This window comes from Oculina patagonica, chromosome 14 (assembly GCF_052425735.1).
Source record: "Oculina patagonica isolate OP01 chromosome 14, crgOcupat, whole genome shotgun sequence".
NCBI classification, from domain to species: domain Eukaryota; kingdom Metazoa; phylum Cnidaria; class Anthozoa; order Scleractinia; family Oculinidae; genus Oculina; species Oculina patagonica.
The window spans coordinates 426,974-446,355 of record NC_135771.1 but is presented as its reverse complement, the minus strand read 5'-3'; the positions used below and the strand labels follow the sequence as shown (position 1 = coordinate 446,355).

Here is a 19,382-nt window from a genome sequence, read left to right as displayed (position 1 = left end):
TCGCTCTAACAAGCGTATCTTTGAGGGATTTACCCCTCTTATATGATATAATTGGAGGCTTTGTGTAGATTTTTTTCTCAATGCCGCTTTTCTCAGGCTTTCGTGCTGGTATGGGATGCTCGGCTCTTTCGACCCGGACCCGTCTTGGTTGTGATGGCGGGGGTGAGGCCTCATCTTGGTCGTCAATTTCGCTATGCTCCATTAGGATTGGCAACCTAATAACAATTTATTGTCATCTACATAATTGTAAAGTTGATTGTAAACATTTTTTTCAAAAACTTTCGAAACTACTGGGATTACAGATATTGGCCTATAATTGTTAGGATCCGATTTTAAGCCCTTTTTAAAAAGTGGAGTTACTTTGGCCGCTATTCAATCATTTGGATATATCCCCGTGAGGATGGACTTTGAAAAAATGGAAGTAAGAGAAGGCGCGACGATACTTATAGCAGCCATTTTTAACAATTTACTCGGAATCCTATCAAGACCCGTGGCTTTCTTTTCATCAATTTTCGACAAAAGGTTAAAAACAGTATTTACACTCGGAATTTGCGGAGTAAACGAACTATCAGTGGGCTCCAAGTAAGACTCGGGATTTACATCGACAACAGGAATATTTTGTGCCAATACTTACGCAACATTTGAGAAATGTTCGTTAATAGTTTTAGCTATTTCCATCGGGTAACTAACTATTCTGTTATCAGCTTTGATCTCCAAAATATTAGCCGACTTACCACTGTTACGCGAAGTTAGCTCGTTGATAACTATCCATGTATTGCGCGAATTACCTTTGTTGGCTTCCAGGTTGTCAGAAACAAAGCGTTTCTTTGCGAGCTTAATTGCGTTATTTGCCTGGTTTCTAGCACGCTTAAATTGATCCCATGTAGCCGAGTTATTGGAGGCGATTGCCTTCTTTTAAGGAAATCTCGTTTTTTGATAAGACACAATAATTCTCTGGTAATCCATGGAGATCGCTTCTTACGAATTCTTTTCAATTTGAGTGGTGCGTGTGTATCAACGCAATCAAGAAACATTTCTTTCCATAGATGCCACATATCATTTGGATCGGAATGGGAATTGATTGAGATCACTTAAGAATTTTTCTCTCTTTTAAAATGTTTAAATTGTCGCGTTTCGATCACGCGAGGGTCGTTGCGATAGAATTGAGTCTTATGTGTCAAGAAAACAAGAGAATGATCACTTATGCCAAGGTGAATGACACCCGAATTAGTAACCTTTTCCAGAGTATTTGTTATACATAAATCGATTAACGATTTGGATACCGGGGTAACACGTGTTGGTTCAGTGATTAACTGACTAAGACCATATATATATCGAAAATATTCGCCATATAGGGAGAATTATATGCATTTGCTTCAGGCAACAAATTGCAATTACTATCACCGAGTATATATAACTCCTTATTTTCAGCGTCAATTTTGGCTATAACTTTCTCAAATTCGCTTAATAGATTTGGTGGAGAACTTGGGGGTCGATACCAAGTACCGACCAGAAATGGTGTATTCCGTGGCTTACTGATTTCGACAAGAAAGACATTACAAGTGTTCAATAAGTGTTCTTGGAGTGCAAAATAGTTTTTTTTTTAAAAACAGACGTTTCGGGGAAACCCCTTCATCATTGTAAATGTGATGTCTTAAAAGGAACGCTTGATCGTATGTTAAATGTCTTGCGTGCGCGTCGTTTAAAAATAAACAGAGCGCGAGATTGCGCGCGCGCTCAGCGCACATGACAAAAATTTAAATGAACATCAGAATATTAGTCTGAGAATACAAATGTGAATTTAGAATTTTAAGTCAATGTTCATGCCACTAGGGGCTAGTGTCTTGTAAGTAAAGATTATCCTCATCTCCTCCCTTCGTTTATGGGCCGCCGGTCCAGCAACTTGCTTAATAACAGATACTGACATGTCGTGGATGGAATTGTGGCCCCCTTGGTAAAAATGTTCGGCCACGGGGAAACCACCGTTCTGGTACCGTTGGTTGTTGTGGTAGCCTTCAACTGAGCGGAGGTGCTCGCCAAACCTGTCTGCAAGCCTACGACCAGACACTAGCCCCTAGTGGGTATCTTATCCCCACCCCTTTGATATAGGGGTCCCCCCCGGGGCTTTTCCTCACTAGGTTACGATGAGATTTATTGTTTTCTTCATTCTCAAAGGCAAGATATTTAAATTAGGACTTACGGAAGGAGGAGGGAGGAGGTTGGGGAAGGGTAGGGTCATTGCTTAAAGCCCAAGATCTCATTCACCATCAAGTTTAACTTTACGACGCAGGCATAAAATTTCCAAACCCCCAAGAGAACTGTAAGAACAAGTACAGTACAAACCGTGGACATTTTTTGCGGCCCTCCCATTTAAACGATAACTCATGCCGCATTGTTGTGTTTTCATCTATACGTACCGTCGCTGCTAAGTGCGCTATTTCGTGATTGATAGTTTTCGCTTTCTAATGTTTTCGCGCGCCGTGTAACTGCTCACATGACTGAAGTATACTTCATGTTAGGGTTATACCACATGCTTTGTTGAATGAATAAATGAGGACGATCATCCGATATCAACAGTGCGCCTGCGTAACTACTGGCAGTCCCAACGGTCGAACGCGATTGAATCTCGACCCTTCATCATTGTCTGCAGGGGATTACTGCTAACAAACACACAAAAAAAATATTTTCAAAAACATGTGTAAGAATGAGGCTTGTCTAACAATGTTCACAACGTTCAAAAATTGTTATTGTGAAAAATGTAAGCCAGTTAAGTTTTGCTGTTGTTGTTTTTGATGCTGTTGTTGACATGTTCTACAGTACCAAAGATGTTTGTTACTCAAAAATGTTAGAGCCCTCCAATGCATTGTATATCAATGATAGCTCTTTATACCCAGATCCTCTCTGCTTTCTCAGCACATAAAGATCTGGGAATGTCTCTATGAAACTCTGTAAAAACCCACAACATATATTCTTTTAAACTAATAACGCTTTCATTGTCAAAAACACTTTTATTGTCAGTCATGACAATAAATTGTAGCCATATTCTATAAAAGTCATATCCATGTTGTGTTTCATATCAAATCCTGGGTTAACAAACTCTTATTTTTCTTCTTTAAAACCTGTATGATGTGCACATGTTGAACAACCTGTGGAAAAAAATATAAGGACAATTAGAAACAGAAAAAAACTAAAACTTAAGATTTTAAGAACTAGAGGCTTAACCAAGTTTGAGAGTATTGGGGTAAGAAAATGGGGATCCGGTAAAACTGAAGGAAAGGCTGTTAACCATAATATTAATATTAATAATGATAATAATAATAATAATAATAATAATAGTAATGACAATGATAATGATGATGATAATGATAATGATAATGATGATTATAATAATAATAATAATAATAAATTAAGAATACAACAACTTTATTTCACATAATATTTTAAAAAAGGTAACATGTGGATAAAAAGGTTCTAAAAGTTAACTATAGCGCAAAACTATTTACAACAAAAGGTTCTATAATACAGTTGTTAAAATAAAAAGCAAAATATGTTAAATAGAAAATGAATAAAAGCTGAGAAACGTTTAAAATTGGAATGAGCGATTTAAAATGCAAAGGAAACTAATGGCTACATTGTGCGTTTGATGTAATCTGGCGTACGCGAGTAGCAATCAAAAACAACAGGAAAACTATTTAAACTATTTACAATACACACGTGCCCTAGAGCCTCTTAGACAAATGATAAATAATACAAATAATAATAATAATACAAATAATAATAATAATAATAATGCAACAACTTTATTTATCTATTTCTAAGATATTTCCAATGGCTAAAAATACCTTCTGACTTAAGTTTGAGCATACATTACAAATACGACTTATTTTTGGTTGTCTATTTACAGAGTCATTAATAGTATATAATACCGAAATCTAAATTTGGGCCCCGATATCAATACAGTGCATATAACCATGATGGAAGAAAATGTAATGAGAATTAAGGAAACGATCAAAAATGGCAAATTTTCTTGATTTGTTACACAATTCTCCCAGCCATACACCACAACAGCTCTGTTAATTAATAAGCCCCCCACACCTCTATAGATGGTAGATCATGACAACTAATGAACAAGAAAACAAGGTAACATTACACTTTTATTGTCAGGTTAACTACTCACCACATTTATTTTTACATTATCTATTTTGTGAACATGTGTTACTAAACAGCACTAAATAGTACTTTCTTTTATTTTTACCCTAACTGACATGATACCTGTATGGTTTGAAATAAGCCCCCCTTTCTAATTAACCCCTGGCAAAACAACAACAAGTTTAATAAAGATCAATCAATCAATCAATCAATCAATCAATCAATCAATCAATCAATCAATTAATTTATTAACGTCATTGCGCGGGATGAGGTTGCCCTCTATATGCGAGCCAGAGGCACATGCAAAAAGCGCATGACAATAATTAAAATACATTATAAAAACAATAGAAACTAGTATAATTAAAAAATAATAAAAATAATTAAAAATTTAAAAATAGCTAGATTACAATATCTTATGAGAAAAAATTTGAAAATGTAAAAATGCTTTAACCCACCCACACTAAATGTTACACCCTGGATTAAAAACTTGAAAAATGATACCATGCTATAAATATGTCACTAAAATCTATGAAATACAATAGTTACATTTGCAACTAGCCTTTAAGTTAAAAGAGTCGCATGATTTCAAATGTTTTCAAAAGTCTTTCAAGTTACTTGATTGTCTAACGTGAGAAGGGAACTGGTTCCATAAGTGAGCTAATTTGTAGGTGAAAGAGTTGTGGTAGAAGCGAATGTTGTAGGATGGTTGAACAAGATTTAAGACTTTGTTCCGTAGGTTGTAATGAGAATTGCGATGTTGAAATAAGTTGGAGATGTAACTCGGTCCATTATCATTAATACATTTAAAAAGCAAGGTGAGTGATTGATCGTACTTTCTATGTTCTATGTTCTAGACAAAATGGAATTATATTCTAAGCTATATCCAGCATTCAGAAGGGTTTTCAAAGAAAAATGGTTATCAGATTCAAGTTTATTGATTAACGTTTTGTTAATTCCCAATAAAAGTGGGCTGCAGTATTCCATGTGGGGTAGTATGTAAGCTTTATACAGCAAAGTACAACATCAGCAGGCACCAATCTTTTTAGTCGTCTCAGAGCTCCAATTTTGGCATACACTTTCCTTTGAACGGCTGATATGTGTTCCTTAAAGGACAGTTTATTGTCGATAAGAACACCAAGAATCTTCAGGGAGTCCTTTATATCAATAGGTGAATCGCCAAAATGAAAAAAGCTGCAGTGTTCGTATCTGATGCATACGTCGTCGTATCATCAGCATAAAGCCGCAACGAAGCTCCTTGGACAACAAAATTCAGGTCATTAATGAATATGCCAAACAATAGTGGCCCCAAGAGACTGCCTTAAGAAACACCACAATGTACGGGTAGCCAATCGGAAAGGACTCCATTAACTTTCACTTTTTGCTTTCGGTCAGACAGATATGAGTGTAAGAATCACGTTGCCTCATCGCTTACAACATAGGCACTTAGTTTAGCGAGTAGCAAATTATGACAAATAGAATCAAAAGCCTTGGATAAATCAATTGCAATGGAAGATGTATTTATCAACAATGACACGAGCATGGGACAAAGAACCCATGGCCTCCCAGATACCGGTTGGGCGCTCTAACCAACTGAACTACGAGAGACTCGTGGTGAGCTGGGCCATTTACTAGGTTGATATGTGACACGCGTCCTGCATACTGCGGCCTCCCAGATAGTTTTACTTTATTATTTGCTATTCTAAACTGTTGGTTTAGCCAACTTGTCAGGGCTTTCTCTCTGCATACCTCAGGTAAAATATTAATCAGTTTCTTACTGAATTCTATTATTTCAATGCTAGTTATGGGTATTTTTCAATGTTAGTTATGGGTATTTTATGGAGGCAGCGTGGCCTAGTGGTAGGGTGCTGGACTTGTAATCCGGAGGTCCCGGATTCAAATCCACATCCCTGCCACGAGATGGATTTGTGTTTGGTGGTGTCCGAATTCAAATTCTCCATGCTTTGTAAATAGCCAGTTGGTCAGCCATCTGACAGCTGGGATTTTTAACTAGTTTATGTTTGATTTATAATATTTGTTTATTTGTTTACAGTGTCCCCAATTAGCACAGCCGTGCTAAATACATTGGCACTAAAATAAAGTTATTTATTTTATTTTATTTTATAACTACGGGCTCTCGCACTAGGTCATCTCGCAAGCCATCCGCCTGACAATTTTTTGGCATAATATGCAAAACTAAATTTGAGCGGTGCTATTAGTTCAATTGTCATGCAACCGGTTTGTACTTACGTAAAACATTTAGAACAGCAACAGCTGTATCAGGGAACCCAATTACATTCTCAGCCTTACACATATACGTTCCTTTGTCGTGTCGACTCACATTCTTCAGAACAAGCTGTTCACCAGGTGGTAACACTTTATTGTTGTCTCCAAGCTTAGTCCAGGAGATATGAGGTGTTAGATACTCATCTGGAGGGTAGGCAGTAGCATTACAGAATAATGACACACTTGTACTTTCGTTGATGGTTATGTTCTGCGGAAAATGAATGATAGAGAAAGCACCTGTGGAATGAAATGTTTAAAATTAATTATATAATATTTACATTATTTTCATTGTTCGCAGTGATCCACCAAACATCTTTCAGTTGGTTACAAATATCATCTTCTCGATTTTACCCACCTGTTACATAAACCTGAAGAGAGCTGTTAGCTCCAGTACCAATGCTGTTGACCGGTACACACAGATATTTCCCTGCATCGTAATGCCTGGCCTTTTGAATCACGTGAATTCCTGTAATACTGCTTCTGAGGTGGACACCGTCACGATAAAACTGGTATTGGCTGGGCGGTGGGTTTGCGTCGGTCACGCACGTTAAAACAATACGACCGTTTCCACGCACTGCTGGAATCACTTTATCGGTGGTTAATCTTGTGGAGGAAGGATTATCTTAAAAATAAGGAACAAAAGGTCTCAGAGCTTTAAACCTAAATTGCGAACGAATTCGAAATACATATGACATTTCCTTCGCTACTAAAGACTTTTATCTTGTCATTTCTGTTTCCTGTCTTTCCTACCAGGTGACTTAACTTGAAGATTATAGCTAAAAACTGTATAAACACCCAATAAATACTTGCAACTCAGGAAAGAGAACAAATGGTAAAAATATAACTGGTTTTTACAATTACCTCGAACTAAATAATACCTCTGTCCGAAATGGCGGAGAAAAATAAATTTTTGAACAATTTGTACGAAAATGTTGTCTTCAATCCTCCGAGATGGGCTTTCAGGGCTTTGTTTCCTTATGTACTAGCCGAGATATTCAGTATCACTTGTAAAGATGATAGGAATCGCAAAGAATAGCCAAACGTATAACTGCACACTAAATTTGGTTAGAAGCATGTTTTTGATAAAACAAAGATAACAAGCATTAGATACAACTTTTAAGTGCATGTAACACACACATTCACGTTCTTCCGATAAGCTTCTTAGGTTTTACTTCAAGTCCAGGGAGGACTGAAACCAACTTACAATGTACGTCGAGGAATGCCGACTTAGAAACGGGTTTTCTAACTCCATTATCGGCGATACATCTGTATTCCCCACGGTGTGACCGGTCAACAGCTGAGATCAGTAGAGTATTCCCAAAAGCCACTGTTTTGCCGTCTCTGACTCTTATCCACGACAGTTCTGCTGTTGGTTTTCCTGTGGCATTGCAGTACAGTGTGACATTTCTTCTTTCTTGTTCTAAAACAGTTATGTTACGAGGGCCATTGTCAATAACTGGTGAAACTGAAATAAGAAGAAGGTTTTAATTTTTATTTAATATTAACCTCGGCAGCATCTTAAGGAAGCAAGGGTGTTTGTGGATGAGAAGAAATGAAGAGGATACAGTGTACAATAAAATGTGTTTATAATTACTCCTGTTATCAATCAGATATGGAGATGAACTAGACACAACCTGCTGTTTTGAGTTAAAAGGGAATCCTAACGACATAAGTGCATGTGGGTGGTCTATAAACACATGAACACTAGTAACTTACAATTGTCCATCTCAACTGTGGCCGCTGCAGAAACATTTTCTCCACGCACACTCACAGCCGTGCATCGGTAAGTTCCAAAGTCCGACTTCACCGCATTTTTTACTCTCAGTGTTTTGTCTCTAGATCTGTAATATACTCTGCTGTTGTCGCCAACTTTTTCCCATTTTATTACAGGGGGTGGATTTCCCGTCGCATTACAGACGATCTGAAAACTATCTGTTTCGTTGACAAGTTGATAGGCAGGAAGAATGGAATCGATGTCTGGGGACTCTGCAGAGGACACGAAATAACATTCATTATTAATACCATCCTTCTTCCTATCAACACGTAATATAGTCTTCGCTCTAAGTATCCGGATGCGTATTCGTCATGCCTCCATATTCTTAATAGGTATATTCTATTGTGTTATCTGTTTTCCTCCTTTGCCAGTTACTGGAAAACAGAAAAAAGGCACTGCAACTCACCATAGAGAAGAAGAATAACATTAACCTTCTCTGCACCCACAGCATTGGAGCAATTGCACGTGTATTTTCCCTGATCCGCCACTGCAAAATTACGAATCAAAAAAACGCTTCCATTGACGTAAATCAAGACACCCTCGCGGTAAATTCGACAAACTGGTTTGGGATAGCCATTTGAAGAACACCTTATGGCAACAGTTTCACCAAGACCGGCCACATTGTTAGACACATTTGTCTTAATGGTAGTTTTACTAGGGATTCCTGTAGGTGATAGAAAGGAGAAAGCGCGGATTGAGTGATAACTGTAAGTGTAATTGAACTCGATTCATTAGCTGTAGAGCTAGAGGAATAACAAGCCTCAATTTTCGAGTATAAATAAGTTAAAAATTTGTTACAAACTAAATAAGCAATATAAGGAAAACACGCTTAGTGTTCTTGACTATTGGAGCAGGTGAAGGGATGCGACTGATTTTAAAAGACGACGAAATATTAATTTCGGGACTAGTTCTACACCTAAAAGTGTTCATTAGTGGTACAATAAAATAAAAAAAAGAAAAGAAAAGACTAAAAGTGCTAATAAATAGATCCTATATTAACAAAATGACTTACCTAGCGAACTGATTTTTTTGTTTTTTTTTTTTCCATGAAGTGCCTTTCAGCCTCTTCGAAATTCCTGCTGCCGCCATGTCGAAAAGCGCAATGGACTGTGGGCGTTGATGACGTATCGTGGTTGCTCGCTCCAATCTCTGCTGTATGAATTCGAGATAATTTGGTAACTATGTGGTAGGTTTTGCCACAACACCTGAATCTAGAGTACTCTTCTAATGACGAGCGACCAGAGAAGGCATCATTTAAAGAAGAAGAAGAAGAAGAAGAAGGTTGAATTAAAAGGTTCAATTTTAAATGTAGAAAATGTCGATCACCATAAAACACGTCTTTTGACAGCTTATGCGAACGATTTTCTGCACTGCTGATTGAAAAGGCATCAGTGTGCCTTTAAAGAGCTGTCATGGCATTTTTTGTCGAAAGATGAAGGTACACTGTGATGCAAAAGGTCATCTATGCTCTGTGTTTTTATTTATATGTGCCTTTTGATTTATTAAGAATTTGTATACTTTAAAAAGTGAAATAAAAGTGATAAATTGAACTGAACTGTTGATCTTTGTTTTGCTCGTTTGTAAATAAAAGCCATTCAAATATTTCAAAATGTTTCTTCATTTGTGGCCCGATATTTTTAAAATTCACCAGACAGAAGAGTAAAAGAGTACTGTAGGTCGAGGTGAGACGTGTTTAGCAAAGATTGAAGCGAGCAACTACGATACGTCATCAATGCCCACAGTCCATTGCGCGCTATTTAAGATGGCGGCCGCGGGAATTTCGAAGAGGCTGAAACAGAAGAGGGTTCGTTTAACTGTCAACGACCGTAAACCAAACAAGAGAAAACTTTTGGAGAACTTAAAAGAAAATTTTGAGTGAAAAAAAAATTTTTTGCGGGGGCCTTCCCGATTTTTTAAAAAAAGAGTTAATTTTTTTTTTAAAAAAAAAAAAAGTTTCGGGGAAACCCCTTTTATCAGGCCTTTACGATTTCGGTTTTAAGCCACAAGTCACATTGTAAGTCACAGCAGTAAAATTAAACTGAAGAAAGTTTCGAGTCGATTCGAGTGAGGTTTTTAACAAATTTCCCCTTGATTAGCATAGTACTTTACTGTTTCAGTCAACTTTAAGATGTCACTTGTTTGAAATCCTGCCTCGCTTCGGGGCTCGTTTCTCAAAGGTCCCAAAAAGTTTTCGCACCCGGAAAGCCAAAGCAAAATCTTAAACAGAGCTGTTTTATTCCATGATATTTTTAATATGAACAGATGTTCTCTTCATACAAAGTTTCAGACCTATACACTTCTCTGTTTTTAAGAAACAGATAACTAAAAATGGCTTTACGGGCCCAAGAAGTTTCCGTGCCTTTCGAGAAACGAGCCCCTGGTCACATATTAAAGCGCAAATCAACGAGGCCGCATTAGCGCGAGGATCACATTAAACTTCACTGCGCATCGTGAATCTTCCATTCACGCATAACCACAATGCTTTGCGCCTTTGATCTTACCGCCGACCACAACTCCTTGCGTTTGGTAAGAAAAATCCTATAAAGTAAATGCGCCTCTTCATCTGTGAATAGCCTCAAGAATGCTTTGTACAAAAATTTTATATCAAGTCAGCTCGAGAAAAAATTTTTTCTCCTTTTTTAGATAACAATTTTTAGATTGAGATAATTTATTTTAGTAATAATTTTTGGAGTAACCTTGAAGCTTAGCTTAAATGTTTAACTTACATTTCGATTTTTAATTAGGTTTTAGCTAGATTTTAAATAAGCTTATTAATTATATTAGATTTTTAACTTTTAGTACATTTAAGAGGGCCATAAAGTTTTTGGCTGAAAAACTCTTCCGTGTCACCCTCGTTAAATAGAGTTTTGATTGATTGATTGATTGATGAACAATTCATCGAAGCGTCATTCGAAATTATTATCGCTGATTTTAATTCTTAATTGTTTGTCGAAATCCTCCGTTATTAGAATTTTAACAATAAATTGAAACTGAATGATTAGAGTGTATATAAACTCCACGGTACGGCCTTTTTGACGGGTCATCTACTTTCCAGGGATTCCCCCGTTTTCAAACACCATAGTCAGCTATTTCAACTGCACCTATTAAAGGGCGTGATGTGTTTAAGGATCCCAGGTGTCAATGCAAAGCAGAGGAAATGTATTAGAGCAGGTCTAAATGTAAAGAGGGTAAAGGTCTTGAGTATGCAATGTAAATTAGCATCCTTATCACTCGATCTCAAAGATTTTAGCAAATTAATAATGAGTAAAGTTCGCTGGTTGTCAGACCAAGTCTTGTTGCACTTAATCCATCATTGACTCTTTTTAATTATTCATTTTAAAAATTGTCGTTCGTAATTCGTCTTACTCTTCCTCGCTCCTTACCAACCTTGTTTATTTTCGGTTTATTTTATTACTTCGTTAGTATTTCCCCCAAGAAAACTATTTTTTTTTAGGTTACCATCAATTTCAATTGCCATCTGAAAGTTACTTTGTACAACAAAAAATAAATTAATATATTGCGATGAAGCACCTTTAATAATTGGTGTTGCCCCAATAACTCATATTCACCCCACAAGTGCACTTTTTTCTCACATTTTTTTACTTTTTTGTTTTACCTTGGATGTCATTGAATATTACCTTTGCAACCGTAGATCTCTACTCTCATTGAGATGTAATTGTGCCATTCTATTGGCACTATCTGGATGTAACGTGCAGTGAATGGCGGGTTCAAAATGTTGTAAACAACTGTATCACTGTCGTCATTGCCATCAAACACCTGAACGTAACAGGAAAGCAATCAGTTAGGGGGGTTGTTATTACAAGTGTACTCGGACACAACCCAATGTGCTACTAAAAAGTGGTAGTCTCTTAATTACACCTCCTTCCTGCCCAACGCAGTGCCACCTTTAAAGATAAAGTCTTGCTTGGGTCACCCCTCGCTCTACAATGTGTAACAAACTGAGAACCAAATATAAACCTCTCTCTGTGCTAGTTTTAAAGCATTGAAAACTTCATGCAAACAAAGTATTAATATCTGTCGTCTGACAATGAGTTTTTTTCGTCTCCCGCTGGATTTGTGAGGCTGAGGGCTGTAGACGACTGACATTCCAGGCAATGAAAGTACACGAAGATTAAGAAAGCCACCAGATGTGTTCTTTCCCTCATTTTGCCCTTCATGTTATTATTAACAAATCATTGCAAGTTTCCTTATAAAATTATGGATTAATTCTTTCGGTCGAAGATATTTTTTAACACAACCTTCAAGGGGAGGCATACTTAATATTTTGTTTGTTAACTACGCGATGCACTCTTTTCTTCAGCGTAGCCTAGTCGGTGGCAGGGTTACGAGATGGGCATACCTTGGCTGAACTTTCATGCAGTTCCTGGTAAAACTTCAAAGTCACTCCGTCAGCTCTGTACTGTAATCTGTACTTGGTGACCCACTGGTCGTATCCGTCTCTTCCCTGAGTAGCCACACGCGTCACACGGAAGTTACTGCCAAGATTCACCTGAAGCCATTGGTTAAGATCACTTTGGAGAGGCGCCCACCCTCCTTGCTTGATTCCAATGATCTTCATATTCAACCTGCCTCGTTGTGGCCCTAGGTTGTCGTCTTGCTGTGAAGACGCGCTTATTTGAGTATCAAAGATTGATCCACTCTCCATCCCAACAGGTGCTATGCAATCTGAGGAAATCATGATCATCACAAGCAAACAATAAGATATAAGATACAAGAACGTGCATCCAAGGTGCAAGTTAAAGTAAGCCTTTGAGCAGATCGGGGTTTGCGTGGGGAACGAAGCGGCCTGTCGCCACGTCAAAGTGTATTTGACTAGATTCAATTTTTATCTTAGGAACGAGGCTATTAGTAGACAAACTCCACACGATTACTTATAAACTAAAACTGAACGGTGAGGTTTGTCAGGTTCAAAAATGTTAATATTTTGTACTTCAAGTTACCGTCATAAATTGCATTTGGCTAACCATGCAGCAATTCCCGGACAGCTAATTATAATCCAGCTTTACTTAAATTGTTACACCCTGCAATGATTATCAGCTAGTTATTTCTCACTTCAAAGAGATGAATCGTTGACAAATACCTGGACATCCAAAGAGCTCTATCCTCATTGAAATACGATTATTCCAGTGTGTTGGTAAGACTCGGATGTAACGTGCTATGATTGGCTGTCTCAGTTTGTTGTACACAACGGTATCACTGTCGTGATTCCCCTCGAACACCTTAAAACAACATTATGTACACAACGTTAAGTGGCGCAGTGGAGGGACTCATGACCCAGAGAGACTGCCCCCCTCTCCCCACGCCTTTATGCCTGACAATTACTGGAGCAAGATGAGACCCAACATTGCTTAAACCCCCCTCCCCCCAGCTCCCCACTCCATCCATTTTAGCACTTGGGATCCGCTGCTGCTTTGTAGCAAACACTTAAATTGTCGGCTTCCTTACTTCGCTATGGCGGTTTCTATAATTAACTATCAGTATACATGTATACACACTCGGCTCGGTTGATATTCTACCGCTATTCAGGCACGTCGATTTCAAAGAATAATTGTTAATTAGTCTTTCATTCCCTAGCCAACACAGCGCAACAGTTTCGTTAGAAACCGAACGCTTAATTTAATATACAATCGTGTGTTTAAAGTGCTTTTCATGTCAACTTTATTAACACAAATAATTTTTCTAGTTCGAATACCTTTGCTGAACTATCACCAACATCCTTGTAAAATTGGAAGGTGACTCCATCATCGCTATACTGCAACCTGTATTTGGTCACCCACTCATTGTAAGCATTCCTTCCTTGCGTCGCCACACGAGTCACTCGGGCGTAACTACCGATATCAACCTGAAGCCATTGGTAAAGATTATTACTAAGAGCTGACCAACCTCCAGCCTTGTTTCCAACTGCTTTAAAATGCAGCCTGGCCTGTACTGCGGAATAGTTGCTTTCCAGTTGTGAAGAGGCGCGTAACTGGTCATCAGTTATTGATTTACTTTCCATGCCGAGAGGTGCTATACAACCTGTAGTAGAAGTATAAAAGAGAACGTTCACTGACTGAATGTTCACTAACTGAATGTCGATATTACCAAGTCTTTTACAAGAGCCGAACTTTCTCCTACACAATCGTAAAATTTTTTACAAAAACAGAGATCACAATCACTTCCTATAAAGGTTTGGCTCCCCTTCGAATTCTTCCTCCTCCTCTTTTGTCCTCGTTTTGTAGCTGCTATCAAACCAGGGAAGTATTCTAGCGTGGTAAAAGCCTGTTGATGTGATTTTTATCCTTTTACATTCATGTAACGTTCCATAAACATTCGCTTAAATACCTGGACAACCGTAGATTTCTAGCCTCATTGATACATGAATGTGCCACTGTAAAGGCATTATCCGGATATAGCGTGCTGTGATTGGCTGGCTGAGTCTATTGTATACAACGGTGCCACGGTCTCGATTTCCAGTGAACACCTTCACATCAAAACAGAGAAAGAAAAAACTCTTAGGCTTCAGTTTGATTTTGAATGCGACATGAAATTACATTTCAATATTTGCAAGGCCCTGGGGACAAGTTGTACAAGCTGGATACAGATAATGGAAAGACAATTCAGAAAGGAACGCCTTAAAGCTGTGCTGTGCTCGTATTTTGGGCGTGGCGTACCGTAATAACTATAACAGTAGTAATTTTTAATTCAGAGAATTTATCACGCTCACGCTAACCGGTATCAATTGCAAGCTATGACTTTTAATCCTTTTAAAAGTAACTGAAATATACCCTACAAAATATCACCTACAGGGGAGAATCCCACTACCTGCGACCTATAATTACTTTTACTACGTTATAGGAATACCCTCACGAAAAACCGTTTATTATTTAGTCAAATTCTGAAGAAACACTAAAATAGTTTCCGGTACTTTCTTCCTCCCAAAGATGGTAACGAAAATTCTTGTAAGTTCTACGAACGTTAATACGTCAGAATAACGCCAAAACGTAACAACATGTTAGTAAGTAACCTGTCATTGTCAAAAATAACGTGCTAATCTTGTAACTTTGGAAACTTGAGTTTACCTTAGCAGAAGGGCAACTTGGTTCTTGATAGAAATGCAAGGTAAATCCGTCATCACTATACAATAACGCGTATCTGGTTACCCAGGAACCAGTTTCCCAGCGTGAGACGCCTTGAGTTGAAACACGTGTAACTCGGGTAAAGCTACCCATATCCACCTGAAGCCATTGTCTAAGATCGTCACTTCCAGCAGTCCAACCCCAGTTATTCAACCTGGCCCCTGATGGGGACTGGTGCTCATCTTGTTGAGAAGAAGCGGTTATTTGGGCGTCAGATATCACTCCACTTTCCATGCCAATGGGTTCCATGCAACCTTAATTTAGTGAAACAAAGCAAATAAGCTGTAAGCAATTTTCCTAACGTCAGTTATCCTCTATAAAGACTCGATTGTTAAGAACAAGATGGATATTACACAACGTACCCAGGAAAACTCTACAGTTACAATCATCAGAACTCAGCATGGGCCCTGTTGGTCTATGATCAGACAAATTACTATCCGGTACTGGTTATTGGTCATTTTAACTGGGCCCATTCATTCAAAGGGTGGTGAAGGCTTTTCCTCGGAAAAATTGTCATCCAGCAGATAAGTGTCGACAAATTAGCAAACTACGCTATTCACTGGACAATCATTTATCCCGTGGATAGCGTTATCTATCCTTTGAACAACCGACGCCTTGGCGGCACTGGAGAATATTATACAATACCTTGACAACCATAAAGCTCCATTCTCATTGATATATGATTATTCCACGCCACTGGTCGCAACCGGACATAGCGTGCTGTGATTGGTGGGCTCAATTTGTTATACACAACTGTGTCACTGTCTTGATTTCCCGTGAAAACCTAACCATAAAGACAGAATGGTTGCTGTGACAACAGTGCTTTGCATATGCATGCTCAGAGACCTGTTATGTTCATTTACACATGTAACAAACTTATGTATAGAAGGTTTTATCATAAAGTATTTATATATGCAACTAAAATTTTCCGACAGTATCCTTTCCACATAATATAGACCCAAAATATTTTTGCAACGCAAATTCTCATCCGCAAGAGACCTCCCCGAGTCCCTCCCCGACTGAAGCCCTCTTCGAAAATAAGCCCTACGTAAAGGGACGTTAAGGAAATATTATGCCAGGGCTTTAAGGAAAACTTTACAAGATACCTTTGCTGAATTGTTTCCTGCAGGTTCCTGGTAGAATTGGAAGATCACGCCATCAACGCTATACTGTAGTTTGAATTTAGTTACCCACTGTGACCATCTGATTGAATTCCTCCCCTGAGTCGCGATACCTGTCACTGTGGTATAACTACCGATATCCACCAGAAGCCATTGATTTACATCATTTGTACGAGATGTCCAACCTCCCTGCTTGTTTCCCTGTTGTTTGAAGTGAAGCCTCGCCTGTATTGCGGCATGATTGACATCCATGTGTGACGATGCCCTTATTTGGGCATTAGAGATCTCACCACTCTCCATTCCAAGAGGCGCTTCATATTTAATTTGAAAAAGTTTAAAAAAAGAGGATCAAAATAAAGGCTGAGTTAGGTTGATTTTAAAAGAAACCTCCACTCTTACGACAAGTTGACGTTGTATTGTTTGAAATAATGCCTTAATTCCAAATTTTATAGGACAAGGGAAAAATAACATTATCTAGCAATAAAAAGTGAAAAAGACTATCGCTTTTAAACTTTCCGCGCGTCGCAATTTTGGATTTTATGACGTGTAATGATTGCCTATTGTTTCACACAATACATTCTCTGCTTTCTAACAATAGGGGCAACAATTACACGTCATAAAAGCCAAAATGGCGGCGCGCAAGCCATTTTTAAAACGATCACCTTGTCCACTTTTTGTTGCGATTAACTATTATTTCTTACGTGATTGGCGGCTTTGAAGTATAATTCTCAAAGAGATTTCACTGGGTCCTTTGTATCTCTCATGCTGTTCTTGTGTGATCCAGTGTGGCTTGTTTGATTGAGCGTAGCCAACGAATGCAAATGAGCCACGATAGGCTGCTTGAATGGGATCTTTAGCGCCCAGTCTCCTGAGAGCATCAAAAGCTGATGACGCGTACATTGACGCCTCGTCTTGTGTGGCAACAAGGACGATTTTACTGTTGTAAACAAAAAGTCAGTGTTTTAGAATGTTAATATCGATTTGTTAACGCCCAAGCTGTTGTCTTTACACACAGAGCAAAATCAATAATCGATACCAATATAATTTGTTCAATTTTTCTTTGAAAGAAAAATGACAAGACATTCAAATACAGCAACAACGGAAATAAAATGCCTTTATAAGTACCCTCCTTTTTTCCATTAAAGAGAAAGTCAGTTTTATAGAAAATATTGATATACATTTCTTTATTGACGCCCAAACTATTGCCTTTAGAACACAATCAATATTTCGTTCAATTTGCTAAGAAACAAAAATGACAATAACAGCAACAACAAAAAGAAGACACTATATTGGTCATTGTACTTGCTTTCCATTTATGGCGTTAAGATAGTCTCGTAAACTGTCACCAGCAGAGCCATCTCCAAAGGTGTCAAAACTTTGTGACCCCAGCACTGCTCCTATATATCAGAATAACAAATATCAGTACACCAAACCTCGATTTGTTGGAAAAACTCTTTCCTTCAAAAGGCATCTTGTGCTGTCTTGACCACTGGACGTTTGTAGGTTGGGGATACGGGAAAAGAAAGCGCGCGGGGAACGCTACATCGACTCACTCGCACCCTCGTTCACCCCTTTCCGCCTCTCCTCCCCCAGGGAGCCTCTGCGGAGGAAGGAGTTGAGAAAATACAATACAATCTAAACACATGGTCCTTAGTGTTATGGTTACATGAACAGCCGCCTTTTCCGTCAATCCTGAGTACCGATATTCCAGATTTGCCATTCAAGGCCTTACACATACCGGGTCAGACTCACACACGGTTTCATTACTACAATAAGCCAAAAAAAAAATCTGCACAGCAAAGCACAACTTTACTTACCAGTTTGAGCATCAACAACGACTACATTATGACCCCTGCCATGATGCGAATGATCTTTTCCATTCACGATGATGTAAGCAATACCACATGACCCAACTGACAGTCCTGGATCATTGCAACCTTCACTTCGCATGTAAAGGTTCAGAAAGGACGCTACAAGAAACAAAAAAGTTACCTACCTTTTTACATGAAATTTTCGCGACACGTTAATTTCGCAAATTTTGCGATTCCAAGAAAATCGCAAAATTAAAGTGACGCGAACAATAAGTGTCGCGAATATAACATGACGCGAAAATTAAGTGACTCACATTAGGGACCTTACGAAACCACGACGACTGCGACACTGAAGACAACTTCGACTGAAAAATGAATTTATATTTTACTTTAGAATCTTGCAACTATCCTAATTTATTTTTCTGCGTTTGTAGTGTCAGAACTAATCTCTAGCTGACTATGTAAGAGCATCATTAATTTCAAATTAAGAAATATGACAAATTCGCCGTCGTGGTTCACATTCTCCAGACTACGCATAATTTTCTGATGGATTTCGTTTCAATCAAAGTAAAAGAACTATGAGAGGCGGAGTTCTCAAGTTACACGTTCGCTGGCAAAAATTTTTGTCATCTCCACCTCCATTACTTCTTGAGAGAGTTGTCAAAAAGCTGTCAAAAAGGGACCAAAAACTTTGCCAAATGGTAATAGACTGCGCGCAGCACTGTAAATACGTCACTTACTTACTTCAGCATTACAAATTACAATTACAAATGGACTAGATGATGTGGACACAACTGAATTGAACACTGACATAAATAAATAAATAAATAAATAATAAATAAATAAATGGGAATTTAACATTCAACGCACAATTCTGATTGGTTGTAATAGAACCCTTCAGAACAATCAGAATCAGAATTGTGCGTTAAAAGAATCTTCAAGCAGACGTTTCAGCACTATTCAAGGTACTGGCCTAGGTAGACCGTTGTTTAGTTTAATTTTTCTCTTTCGTATTCTTTCTCTCTTTTTGCGAATGCGTATTTCAAAGTATTTTATTTCCTCGAGATTATTGTCTATTGTCAAGCTTTATCTAACGCTATTGACT

At 38.2% G+C, this 19,382-nt stretch overlaps 1 protein-coding gene across 2 annotated transcripts; it reads right to left on the bottom strand.

Annotated features, from left to right (window-relative positions):
* Window positions 1-2,988: 2,988 nt before the first annotated feature.
* Window positions 2,989-18,417, bottom strand: LOC144637397 (uncharacterized). Of its 2 annotated transcripts, none has more exons than XM_078496462.1 (17): window positions 18,284-18,417; window positions 17,773-17,863; window positions 17,168-17,403; window positions 16,452-16,777; window positions 15,991-16,129; window positions 15,289-15,599; window positions 14,552-14,690; window positions 13,920-14,245; window positions 13,308-13,446; window positions 12,567-12,892; window positions 11,845-11,983; window positions 8,613-8,870; window positions 8,149-8,418; window positions 7,637-7,897; window positions 6,788-7,054; window positions 6,397-6,669; window positions 2,989-3,146 (listed from the first exon to the last, which is right to left on the bottom strand). In XM_078496462.1, the coding sequence occupies exons 1-17, from the start codon at window positions 18,414-18,416 to the stop codon at window positions 3,100-3,102; spliced, it is 3,681 nt and encodes a 1,226-aa protein (XP_078352588.1). In that variant the 5' UTR covers window position 18,417; the 3' UTR covers window positions 2,989-3,099. The 2 variants fall into 2 exon arrangements, with proteins under 2 accessions (XP_078352588.1, XP_078352589.1); XM_078496463.1 differs by having other exon boundaries at window positions 6,488-6,669.
* Window positions 18,418-19,382: the final 965 nt, after the last annotated feature.

Excerpts from the sequence above, each read along its gene's own strand:
- LOC144637397 (XM_078496462.1), bottom strand. The coding sequence starts at position 18,416 with ATGCGAAGTGAAGGTTGCAATGATCCAGGACTGTCAGTTGGGTCATGT. Across the intron at positions 11,984-12,566 it reads TGCATGAAAGTTCAGCCAAG|GTGTTTGATGGCAATGACGA; the intron begins GTATGCCCATCT and ends TGTTACGTTCAG. Across the intron at positions 8,871-11,844 it reads AGAGATCTACGGTTGCAAAG|GAATCCCTAGTAAAACTACC; the intron begins GTAATATTCAAT and ends TATCACCTACAG.